The sequence below is a fragment of the Camponotus vicinus genome, unplaced genomic scaffold (assembly GCF_025532165.1).
Source record: "Camponotus vicinus isolate PSW18456_S1 unplaced genomic scaffold, iyCamVici1.0 SCAF_5, whole genome shotgun sequence".
Lineage (NCBI taxonomy): Eukaryota > Metazoa > Arthropoda > Insecta > Hymenoptera > Formicidae > Camponotus > Camponotus vicinus.
Genome location: NW_028141977.1, coordinates 3066168 through 3080189, shown reverse-complemented (window position 1 = coordinate 3080189; position 14022 = coordinate 3066168). Strand labels below are relative to the sequence as shown.

General features: G+C 28.0%; 1 protein-coding gene across 1 annotated transcript; it reads right to left on the bottom strand.

The window, feature by feature from the left end:
* Nucleotides 1-5775: 5775 nt before the first annotated feature.
* On the bottom strand, nt 5776-11700 carry LOC145972316 (aminopeptidase N-like). Its single transcript, XM_083100826.1, has 6 exons — nt 11509-11700; nt 8866-9047; nt 7946-8284; nt 7792-7861; nt 7570-7668; nt 5776-5929 (listed from the first exon to the last, which is right to left on the bottom strand). The coding sequence occupies exons 1-6, from the start codon at nt 11662-11664 to the stop codon at nt 5789-5791; spliced, it is 987 nt and encodes a 328-aa protein (XP_082956952.1). The 5' UTR covers nt 11665-11700; the 3' UTR covers nt 5776-5788.
* Between the last annotated feature and the right edge of the window lie 2322 nt (nt 11701-14022).

Here is a 14022-nt window from a genome sequence, read left to right as displayed (position 1 = left end):
TGTATAATATTATATAGTAAATAAGATATTTTTGTAATATTTTGATATAACGTGAGTATAAAATGTTTATTGTAGGAAATACAGAATTAACAATTAGTATTTTAATACCAAAAATTTAATGTGCTTATATTCCATAAAACTGCAAAAAATTTCAATGTAAAAAGAATACTATAATAGAAATTTAATTTTAATTCATGTATTAATCAACTATTCAATGCATAATTTTAGTTACGTTAAAGAAACTGCATATTTTAGTGATGATTTATTAGATGAAGTACAAATATATGTTTTTAATTATTAACGAATATTATAGCAAAAATAGTGTGTTGCTTTTAAATTTCGAGTTATAGGTTTCTTAAAATATTAGTAATGGATTTTCTAAAGTTTAATATTATGAAAATAAACAGTATAAGAAAAGAGACGAATAGAACAGTATAGAAGAGAGAGTTAAATGTCAAAATTTCTAATTTCAAATAAACAATTTTATAAGAACATAAATACAAAAAAATTCTTGTTATCATGATACATAATTTCTTGTTAATCATATTGTTCAGAGCTTGAAAACATTTCCAAACACCGAAATATTTGAATTTGCCCGATTGTTGACGACAAGATTGTAGGGCATATATTATTGAAAAAAATAATATTTCACATATTTTAATCAAATTAATTTTTTTGCAGCATATTGTAATAATAATAGTAAAAATAAAAAGCATAATTTACAAAACTCGTTATTAATATCTTAAAAGACGTATAATTATGAACGAAAACTTTTCAGATAGATATCTGTACAATCGTCTTTTTAGAAAATTTTTTGTTCAACAGAATACAGCATACCAAGATTCGAATAGATCTTTGACAAACACGTTGTAATTGCTATATTTAATATTTTAATTACTTACCATTGTTCATTTCTGTCATGAAAGATACTTAAGCCTTCAATATTAGTTATGATATTGACAAATGTTAATTTCAAGGTGTAATTTCCTGATGGTAGCTCATCGTTGAAAAGATACTCGATAATCATATTTCCATATATAGATTTATTTATTGGTTTATAACCTGCTTCGTCAACTATCTTAGGTGGATCGTTAAACACTGTTACCTCAGTTATATTTGTTACCTTCGAATACAACTTAATGCGTCGCATTGGTACAAAAATCTCAATATTGATTTTGCATAAACCGAAAAAAGTATGATTTTCAATATATGAAGTAAGCATGATGTCATAATGAATTGGTACTACATAAGCTGTTACAGCGATGATTGTTAAACTGCTACTTAATATTAGTTTTAGAAACATGATATTACTTTTTATCTTAGATATCTGTAAAAATATTATTCTGTTAGAAAGAATAAACGGATAAATTAACACACCGTGGTCTTTATTATAGTTTAACGGAAAAGAGAAATTAAAACAAATATATAAAAGTACTTAATTTTTAATGACTTACTCTCTATATGAAGATATATCACAAATTATATATAAATGTATGTTCCGTTATAATAATTAATCACAATAAATCAGTGTTTTATCCACTCTGTGTAACGTGAAAAGTAATATAGGGACACAGTTATGATCTCTTACTGTTTCGAGAAACCTCCAAGGACTAACAACACTTGATACACGACATTATAATAAATACGTATGTCATATAAACACACAACTTCTGAGATCGTATACGCAAAATTATATATATACGCAAAATTTGAAATATAAAGTTTAAAAAATTTTTATTTCGGACAGGCAAAAAGTTAACTTGTTTTTTTTAAGAAGAATTAATTTTTTGCCGATTGTGTGTGTTCGTGTGTGCATACAGATACATTTCCGTGATGCATATATGTATAGAGTATAAATAATATTCGACTTACAAATATTGTTGAACAGAATTATTAAAATTAAAAGTTATATACTATATTGAAACGAATTCTATTGAAAATATAAAGTTATGGATTCTGAGAATATTTTTTTGAAAATTAAGATTATTATTATATTCCTAGTAAATACAAAATATACATTGAAAAAAATTGGATTTAAATTTTTTATGTATATATATATATATATATATATATATATACACACATGCAATATTAAATTAAATTTTTTATACATATAATATTAAAATGAGAATTTTCTCGCGCGTATTTGCATGTAAATAATATTGTTGCCCGACAATTTTATAAAAAAAATTAATTTCAAATTATAGATAAGAAATTATATACATAATATCTGTGAATTTATACAAGTGTGTGAATCTAGTGAAAATTAATAATTCATTTAAATAATGTCATATAATGAGTCACGTCTATATCGAAATTTTTTATTTTTCATGTTTCCTTCGCAGACACACACACACACACACACACACACACATGCAAGTCAGAAAAAAATGTTATAATAATACAGAAATACAAATATCCAGTCTTTTAAAAATTGAAACTTGTATAAAACTCGTGTCGTTTTATTGCGAATTAAGAAAAAGAAAAAAAGAGAAATAAAAAAAAATAGAATATTATTTTCGGACATGCTCAATTCCATTTGAATCTAGGAATTAGCCTATTTAATGACACAGTTCAATTTATAATTTTTACATTGGGATAGTGGATTGTAGGCAATTTTTATACATGCATAATCTTTATTTTGAAAATTTATTGTACGCGATGCATGTGAATATTTGGAAGTCGATTTTCATATTTATATTTGTTTGAACTTTGTTTAGGAGGAAAAAATTAGAAGCATTAATTAGCAATGTATTAAAAGTCGACATATGGAGATATACGTATATTTTGATGTTTTATATTTATAATTTTACACAATGTTATATAAGTATCAGTATAAAAGCATTCACCGCATTGCCAAAGTCAGTAATACGGGAGTACAATATAAGAGAGCATAAAAGAATTTAATACGAGAGTTTGTCTTTTTAATAGATACTGCTCATTACTAAATAAATAGATAATAAGATTTTAAATACTTTTATTACTATTTACCTTTTTACGAAATATTGTCTTTATAATTCGTGTTTAATTTAAAATAAAATAAGAGTACTATCTTTTTTCATTTTTTTACAATTTGTAAAAGAGTGAAATATAGTATTTTATATAAAATATCGAAAATATATATAGGGTAAGTAATATGTATAATATGTCGTAAACATTATTTTTTTTCTTTTATTATAAGCATAATTTATAATGACATCCAACGCCAAATGTTCTCTTGCGATCTATTTATAATCATTATTTAAATGATTGAGCTGCGCTTAGAATGAGAAAAGGCAACAATGGGCGGATTCTTTTAATAAAAATAATTCACGCTTTGATGATAAGGATCTAAACAATGGAAACGATGCGACTGGATAAACATTTATCTATTAAATCTCTCTCTTTCTCTCTCTTTCTCTCTCTCTCTCTCTCCCTCTCTCTCTCTCTTTCGGCGCAATTTTAGAGAATGTTTGTGACTATGTACATTTTTTTAAATAAACAATTTCTTTTCTTCAAAAAAAGTAAAATTTTTTCTTCGTTTATTGCACTAACTTTATTGAAATATCAAAAAGAATGATTTTAAACGAAAATTTAGTTTCAAATTAATTATTTAGATATTTTGAATTTTGAATCAACTGTGTTAATTTACATGGTTTCGCAATTGTTCTATATTTTCTTACATAAATACAATCTTATTTGGACTTTAACTAAAATAACGTTATTCAGCTGTGTGACTCTCAAGATATGAAACTTCACTTTGACTATCAACATGATTTTGAATTAAAAAAATAACTAAATAAATATCGACAAATCTTAAATTTACACTGTTAATTTGTGGAATTTATTTTACTAACATATAATTTTGTGTACTGTGAGTGGGGAAGGAGTGGTAAATGAGGCCTGGATTCATCACTCCTTCCCCACTCACCGCTTCGCCGCGCGCCTAGTATAAGGTTATAGTGGGACGACTCTCGTCGCCGTGCGCTTCTACTTACGCAGATTGGCCGATCTTGTTTAATTAATTTTTCGTTAATTATTGCGAATATCGCAAAATAGTATAGGACCTTCCTTCTTAATTTGAGCCAATCTATCTTCACTCTTCGGGACTGCGAAAATTTTCCTGACACCCTGTATTGCTATTATCTATTCTTACTTAATTGCTGTATAATTATTATGTGCATCATAGGAGAAGCAGGCAATTCATTAATCTGATGTCAGAACCACTGAGTTCCCTGATCTCTGGCAATTGAAATTAAGATTAAAATAAAGAGAGAGACAGAGAGAGAGAGAGAGAGAGAGAGAGAGAGAGAGAGAGAGAGAGAGAGAGAGAAAGAGAGAGAGAGGATAAAATAGAGAAAATATTGAAAATACATTATTAACCATAAATTAAACGTCGCACCGTGTACATCCATATAAACTATCAACAACTCACGAATATATATATATATATATATGCCGGCGCGCGACAAAACGTGAAAATGGCGATGGTGATAACCACGGGTAGCGGCGCGCTGTCCCTCCTCTCGCCGCGCGCCGGCAGGCAATGTCTGACACGGTGGGCTTAGCCGTGCTATAGCTCGAGCGGTCGAGCGCTTCTCTCATTCGTCTGATTTCAATAATTAATATTTCTATTATTATTGCAAAAATCGTTACCTGGAATAGGACTTCTTTATTTAATTTACTGCGCTCTACCTCCTCACATGTGCGTGAGGTAGTGCTCAGGGACACCCTGTATATCAATCTAACAAAAACTAGCGATTTTTATATGATATCAAATGAATTAAATTTGATAATTTCTATATTATTATAAATTACAGAAAAAATTGTTTATGATTATATAATTTAGGTTTTATTCGAAAATATGGTTAATTGCTTATATAGTAGGCGCAAATTAATTTGTATGCGTACGTATGTGTGTAAATAAATCGCGCACGCGCACAAGTGTATATATGTTACATTTTAAATATATATAAATGTAAAAGAAGTATATAACAGAAATATACATGTAGATAGTATAAGAAAATTGTGAAATGTATTTTTAATAAATCAATGATTATACAAAGTTTACAAAAATCACGAGTCTCAAACAAATAGTGATACTTAAAATGCGAATAACATATTAAATATAATAACAATGTATTATACATATATATATATATATATATATATGTATGTATGTATGTATAATTGTTATTGTATGTATATGTAAATATTAAAGCATTGCAAAATATTTTATAAATTTTTAATTTAAACATTATTTAAATATTAATATGCTTTACCAATCTTTATATAGATATTAACAATTTGATTCACAAAATAATAAAATTAAGAGACGTTAAGAGAAAAGTTACAAATATAAAGTTACAAATATAGAAAAAAATAAATTAAAATACAATTTAAAGTAGATAATACATTTTTTAGTACACATTAATATAATAATGCAAAATTTAGCAGGTACATACTTTCTTATTTAATATATTTATAATTATTAATGTATAATATAAATTAATTTAATTTATTCATATATTATAATTATAAATTTAATCAATTCTCTTTTTGCATTACTCCATGCTTATAAAGAAATGTAAACATCGGTGAATTGCAAGCCATAAATTATATCTTATAATATACACGTAAAAGCACACAAATGCCTCGAATATTCTTAATGCAGCTAAGCATAAATAATAAACCAATAAATATAATATATAAATATAAATATAATATATAGATATAAATATAAATCTTTAAAAAACTATTTGTAAGATAGATAGATATGTATCCGCGCCTTATAATTGTTACATTTATTTTAATCGGTTACTACAAAACTCTGAAAGTAGTTCATTTGACTTTCGATTTCGAAAGAGCGTATTCGTATCTTGCTCTGAATAATGAAAATATGTTTCTTCAAATTGTTGAACTCTTCCTTAACTTTATACAATTCGCTCATCTAAAACAGATTATATCGATATTAATTATTAGTAAATAGTAAATGGTAAATAATCAATTATCAATAAATATTATTTGTCGTATTATAATTTGATATAATTTAATTTCAGTTTATAGTATAATAAAAACAAAACACTATTTTATTGCATACGAGATTCTTTATTGAGAAAGAAAGTTACCTATATTATATAATGAAATAATAACATAGTCGAAGTTGCTACTTTTATTACTATTATATGTATATATGTATGTGTACATACACATATGTTTACTATGTTTTATATGTATGTATACATATAAACATATACACATATGTATACATACATATAAAATTGATAATAACAACTTCTTAACAACTTATTTAGAGTAATATTAATCTTAAATCTAATTGACATGAAAAGTAATTAAAGATTATGATAAGTACGATGATAATTACTATTTTTTCAGTCTCAGAGTCAAAATTTTAGTTGCCTCGAAAAAAAACCGGTTTATAAATTTGTAAACATTTAAAATCAATTATATAATGTCGACTTCTATACAAGTTTCGCATCTTCATACAAAATTTGTCAGCAATCGAATAAAGTGACATGAATTTTAAAAAATTGATATAGCTCTAATTGGTGTGAAACATAAATTTAAATTTTTCGAATTAGTAACGGAGCCAGAGGCGGATAAAATAGTATCTCAGTTTCAGAGAAAATTAATTTTTTCTTTAAATTAAGTTGTACAGGGAATACATATTTTCCTCGATGCCATACCAAATAAATTTCAATTCAAGATTTTTAAAATAAATTATCCCTAATCCGTTTAAGGAAGCATAGGCGAAAAAACTATCGCGGCAAAGTGAGAATATCATTGTTCTACTCTATACTATGTGTTCTATTATATTATGTGCATAAACTTACACTATATCTTACTTAATAATTCTTTTATACTTAATAATACTTTACTTAATAATTCTGCAGGGAATGTTTATAAATAATATTTTGTAAATAATCTGACAAATAAAAATTCACAGAAATTAATGATTGAAATTAATGAGTTTACTTAAAAGTAAAATTAGATATATGTATGAGCTGAACGGTTACCATAAAAAAAATATCACTGTATTATAATAATTGTTATATCTATTAGGCTAGTGCATTAATTCGTGTTAACTTATCCATCGTCATTAAATTTTTAGTTTAATATATGGATATATATATAATTTTAAAATATGCTAATCGCGTGATAACCTCCACGATCATATTGAAAAATATTTAAATTTATTAGAGAGCTATTTAAACATTTAAAACTTATAAATTCTATCTTTAAATCTTATAAATCGGTTTTTATTAAGATCACTAAAATTTCTAAGTAAAGAAGTTTTCTTTCTCTTTTGCTTTTGCTTGCTCGCTCTCATTTTCCTATGCACTAAAAATTACAATATTCAAAAAACACTTTATTTTCGGAAATTAGTAATAAAAATATGTTTATTTTATAAAAAAAGAATAATGTGACATTAATTTTTGCTTGTCTTTGAGATACTCTGAGACTGTAGCACTAATATACTCTAAATAAAAACAATGTAATAAAATCAATGATTAATAATTAAAAATGAGTATATATTGATATAATAATATATATAAAATATATATTTACTTTCACATCTCTTCCTGTTATACGTGTAAATATCTTCTTATATTCATTTAATTCAACTTCTATTGCATTAGTAAGTTTATCTGTCAGGAAATTGCTTATCTAAAATAGATTAATTCGATATTCAACAACAATAATTAAATCATAAATTTATGTCACATCATAGTTATTTACATCATAGTTATTTTACATATATATATGGATATAAGTACATGTAATTTTTACCTTTTCGAGTTGTTCCGTAGAAGACACATGATTAATAATAACAGTAAATGCTACATATTCGCTGATTTGTCTAGAATAGTAAAACAATAAATTTATTGATACACGCATAAACTGTTGAATGATAGGTATATATTTATGGAGAAAACTGTATTACTTGGGTTTTATATTCTCAAGATTTTGTAATATAAAGTCGAGTACTACAGGATTCCTCGCATGCTTCGCGATAGTGAAAAGAAAATAATTAATATAATCTTGATCGGAAAAATCTTTTAAAAACATAATCGATGTTGTACTATCATTTTTTATTAGATTTAAATAGTCTTTAATAAATTCTGAATTCTCAGGGCAAGCCAGAAATTTCAAAAATTTAGTTTTAAATTTTTCTTTTCCCAGATAATATACTCCCCACCAAGGAGAATCTTCATTGCTAAGAGAATGGAACAATGCTTTTAAACCTTGACAGTATGTCCATTCTTTCCACCATGGCAAGAGTCTATAAAGAGATTCAACAAGAAATACATTCTGTTATAAAAGTTTGGTACATATTAATCCTGTATTTTGATCAAATAATTTATTAAACATTGCATATATATGCAGGGTGTCCCAGATCACCCGTACACTCCTTTTAAAATGAAAATAAATGGCTTTTGTCAAAAATCGCGAACAATTTTTAAGTAAATCGGGTACGCTCTATCAAATGGTGATATTTTCAATTTTTGATTCCGACCGGAAATACGCCATCCGGATCGGAAGTTGAATTTTTTTAGGGGAACATGGTACTTTTTACTACAGATTCGAATTGTACGTGAAAAAATAAGAAACTTTTGTATCAAACGTTTTTTCTGGAAGTGCCTCTGTCAATCTTAAAATTGACCTTGAAAGTAACTGTGATGAATTTTCAATAATTAATATTTCTATTATTATTACAAAAATTGTTAGATGGAATAGGATTTCTTTATTTAATTTACTGCGTTCTACCTCCTCACAAGTGCGTGAGCTCATGCTCAGGGACACCCTGTATATATATCTAGAAAACAATTAAATTAAAGTAACCAAATATATAAGAAAAATTACTTGTTTTTCTTGAAATCTGCGAGATGTTGTTTTAAATTATGACCGGCTCTTTCTATGCACGTGTGATCATCAAGAGAACATGCCCATTTTGCAGCCTCCAGCCTTAAACTAGACTGGTTCGAAGGAACTTCGTCGTATCCAAATTCTCCAAGCACTTTGTATAATAAGTGTCGTATTTTTATCTAAATATGTACATATATATATATATATATATATATATATATATATATACATATAAATATATATATACATATATATATTTACATATAAATATATACATATATATATACAGGGTGGCAGGGAAATTTTGACAGTCCCGAAGTGTGAAGGTAGATTGGCTCAAATTAAGAAGAAAGCTACTATACTATTTTGTGATATTCGCAATAATTAACGAAAAATTAATTAAAGAAGATCGACCAATGCACGTGGCTCGAAGCACACGACGGCGAAGGCGATCTGACTGTAACATAATGGCGGGGCGCGGCGAAGCGGTGATCGGGGAGGGGAGGAGCCTTCGCCACGCGCTTACACACTCATCGCTCCTCCCCTCCCGCTTCGCCGCGCGCCTCCATTATGTTACAGTCAGACCGCCTTCGCCGTCGTGTGCTTCTAGCCACGCGCATTGGCCGATCTTCTTTAATTAATTTTTCGTTAATTATTGCGAATATCGCAAAATAGTATACTACCTTCCTTCTTAATTTGAGCCAATCTACTTTCTTACTTCGTGAAGGTCAAAAATTGCCTGACACCCTGTATATATATGTATATATATATATATATATATTTATATGTATATTTTTTTTTATTTTACATATAAATTTGAAAATTTTCGATTCATGGCTTTCATATTTTGCTACGTAGAAAGATATATTGTGCAACGATATTTTGCATAACTTTATATATGTAATTTGTATTTTCTATCTTCATAAATATCTCAATTTTTTTGTAACGATATCTATTATATGTATAACCACATTTATACATATTTACACGCAGTTTGCATTTTTCTTACGTGCATATACACACATGCTCTCTAAAAGTGAATCAGTGTATTATCACTGATTTACAATGCTGTACTTATAACTGCTTTTCAGTGTTAAACAGTAAATAGTTACTGATTACAAGCAGTTATAAGTGCAGCATTGTAAATCAGTGATAATACACTGATTCACTTTTAGAGAGTGCTTAATATACACATATCCATATCACATATAAACATACAAAAGTGCATACATGTATATATCATACATGTAGATACTATGTAACGTAATTTAATAACTTTTTAACTACTTGTGTATTGTACATAGATTAATATATTCCTACTAATTTTCTATATCAAAATTAATCATATTTAAACTGTGATTAATATATTGGGCTGGATTAATATATTGGGATTAATATATTCTTCCGAAAACGATCATGCTCCGATTTGTGTCAAATTTTGTAAATAGGTTCCTTTTAGGTACAAAGAAAGTATACGAGAAGGATTTTTGGCGACTCGAAAATTAAGGCACTTTTTAAGCCCTTTTTCGTAAAAGTGAATATTACCTTTAGACAGCTTGTTCGAAATGACTTTTCTATATATTGTCATGGTCATATTCTTGATTATTTTGGTTACTACATATATATTGTATTATATTGTTTACATTACGCGAAGCGAGGTCTACACCACATCACCTTCGGCCCCCCCTCCCGCAACCACCCCGCTGGTAGGCATGGTGGACCTCGCTTTACAACTTACAGCATATATCCATTGTGATTGAACTCTTCGCATTGCGGCCTCTACTGGCGGGGTGGTTGCGGGAGGGGCGGCCGAAGGTCCCCGCGTGTGTGTGTGTGTGTAAACATACATTTGTGAAATAATTAAAAATTCTTTTGTCCATAACTTTTTAATAAACAATGATCGACGGCTAAAACTTTTGGAATGTTACCCAGGAGGATGACCGTGACAACATATGTCAAGGTCAAAGTCATACGAGCAGGGTCCCCTTTTATGCAGGTTTACCGGTTCTACATAGGTTTGTAACTTTCCACGCGAAGCGAGGTTCATACCACATCACCGCTGAGTCAGCGCGAAACGAGGTCTATTATTAAGTAAGATTTTACATAGGTTTGCAACTTTCCACGCGAAGCGAGGTCCACACCACATCACCGCTGAGTCAGCGCGAAACGAGGTCTATTATTGTACGGTTTCATATAGGTTATTATTAAGTAATTATAATTAAGGTTATTATTAAGTAAGGTTTTACATATGTTTGCACCACCAATTAAAACTTATTGAAAGTTACTCAGGGTCATGATCTTGATCACATATATCAAGGCCAAGGTCATTGGTGAGGTTGCCGTTTTTCTAGATAGTTACCGTTTCGAACAAGCTGTCTAAAAGTAATATTCACTTTTACGCAAAAGGGCTTAAAAAGTGCCTTAATTATCGAGTCGCCAAAAATCCTTTTCGGATACTTCTTTTGTACCTAAAAGGAACCTATTTACAAAATTTGACTCAAATCGGAGCATGATCGTTTTCGGAAGAATCGCCATATATTGAACTGTGATTAAAAATGATAATATATATAATAAGAAATATGTTTAAAGAGTTTTAATATATTTAACATCATTGTTGACGTTACTATTTGTAATATTTACCTTGATATTAAAAAATCTTGTTTCCCGAAATAGAAAGACATTAGACAGATATTCCAAGGCTTTGAATGCAGGATGCCATGGTATGTATTCTGTTTCTCGTTTTAGATATTTCGTAATATTCCAGAATACAGTGGAATTAAGTTGGTATGTTAGCATTAAGTGAAAAGCGTCATCGATAATTTGTGCTCGATTAAGAACATGTATGTTCGTGTAATTTTCAGAATCTAGATAACTAACAATTCTTCGCCAGTTCTCAATATCGTAATTAACTCGATAATATCCTAACGAAAACAAATAAATTATATCGACCATAATTTTTTCAAACAGATTTATCAATGTAAGTATCTGTTTATATTTTTATGTTTTACAGACACACATACATTAAGACAGGTAAAAATGTATCAAAAATTGTAAATGAGTAAAAAATCAGATTGCAAAATATTATATATATAAAATTTTTTTGCACTAAAATTGAGTAGGTATAATAATTATAAAAAAAATTTTATATAAATATCAATTTTTTAATTATTTAAATAATGATCAGATTGCATTATATAATAGAATCTTATTTGGTATTATCTATATATTCATAAAAGTATAATTTAAAACTATAATAAAAAAAGCATTTTTATAATCATTCATTATATTTTGTCTTATGGTGGGTTATAAACATAGTTTACCCAGTAAGCATTATTGAGAGGAAGAAGTCTTTAAGAGGACTTTTCGAAGACTTCATTAATTTTTTTTGAAAATGACATCAGTATGTAGCTTGATATCATATATAATTTAGTAAAAAGTATTCGTTACCATTGAAAAATTACACAATACGCACATGTGCACACAGACAATGCTATTTAATTTAATAATACAAAATATAATTTAATAATAAAATGCATGTATGATTAAAATAACAAAATTTATCTGCAAAAATTAACATGTTAGATAAGTCGATTAAATTATCGAATAATAAATTTATTAATCAAATAAAATAAATTTTTATTCTTACATATATGAATATATATGAATATATATATATTAATTATTTCTAATTTTAAAGAATTTAGTAAATGTTTACTTTAGGTTACACTGTCTCTCTCGCTCGCATTGCGACTTCTAGATCGCAGCGAACCTAGCAGGCAAGCCGTGAACTCCCGAAAAACGGACACACTAAGTGAGACCTCCCCCACCACCGGAGTTTCCAGACTTGTATGTAAGACCGTGATCACAATGGATATATGCTGTAAGCTGTAAAGCGAGGTCCACCTTGCCTACTGGCGGGGTGGTTGCGAGAGGGGGGCCGAAGGCCTCCCTTGTACCCCCCGCGCGTGTGTGTGCGCGTGTGTGTGTGCGTGTGTGTGTATGTGTGTACACATACATTTGTGATATTTTTTAATTGTATTAAATTCTATATAAATTTAAATTGTTTAGCTTTTTTTTATTAGAATATTTAAATTAGAATATTAATTAGAGATAGCAAACGTAAACAAAAAAATATAAACATACAAGTAAAATATAATATGAAACCGTGATAAACAAATGTAAACAAAAAATGTAAATATATAAATAGGATATAACGAAAAGATGACATAAAAGTATGAAACTTCAAAAGTGCATATCTCAGAAACGAAGAGACCGCCGCAAAATTCAAACGGTGTATTACTTAGGAATGTATCCTCTACACATATGTGAAAATAAAAATTTTTCGAGCTGTGTAACCTAAAATAAATATTTACCAAGAATTTTATTGTGCATTTTAAAAAAGCTATTTAGCAAAATGAAAAGAAAGTTTTAGTTAAATATTTAATAAAATAACCATGCCCAATAATAATGTATTAAAATAAAAAACACAATTTTATTGAATATTTCAAATGCATTGTAGACATATTATGAAATTGTAAAATTACATTACAATTAAATTTAACACGGAAGATATTAAATTTACTAGACATTTGTAAAAATTAATAACTTTGTTAATCAATATTGCATAAGAAGCTGTATTTATTTTAATTACACAGGCCTGCGAGATTCAGTTACAAAAAGCAGAGTAGGTAAATCTGATAGATTTTGTGACGCTGAAAACGAATCTGGCACAGAATTTCCCCAGCACGTTAGGTTTTTGAGTAATTTGTAGTTGAATAGTCCAAAATTCGCTATTTTGGCCAATTTCGTAATCTTATTGTGAGGAAACTAAATTTTTTGAAATATTTCTGTCAATCGTATAATTCTGGCATCGTATAATACTCACTTTCATCTTTCAAATCCTCTTTCGATTACCGCCGCACGGGCCATTCAACTACAAATTACTCAAAAACTTGACGTGCTGGGGAAATTCTGCGGCCAGATTTGTTTTCAGCGTCACAAAATCCATCGGATTCACCTACTCTGCTTTTTGTAACTGACAGAAGTTCAAATTTCGCAGTCCTGTGTTATCATTAAAAATATCGCAAAATATTTATTATTTTACAGTAAATTATTTTGAATATGTGACGAGTGAAAGATCTTTTAATAAATAAT

Excerpts from the sequence above, each read along its gene's own strand:
- LOC145972316 (XM_083100826.1), bottom strand. The coding sequence starts at position 11,664 with ATGCTAACATACCAACTTAATTCCACTGTATTCTGGAATATTACGAAA. Across the intron at positions 7,862-7,945 it reads CTTGAGAATATAAAACCCAA|ACAAATCAGCGAATATGTAG; the intron begins GTAATACAGTTT and ends TTACTATTCTAG. Across the intron at positions 7,669-7,791 it reads CTACGGAACAACTCGAAAAG|ATAAGCAATTTCCTGACAGA; the intron begins GTAAAAATTACA and ends AATCTATTTTAG.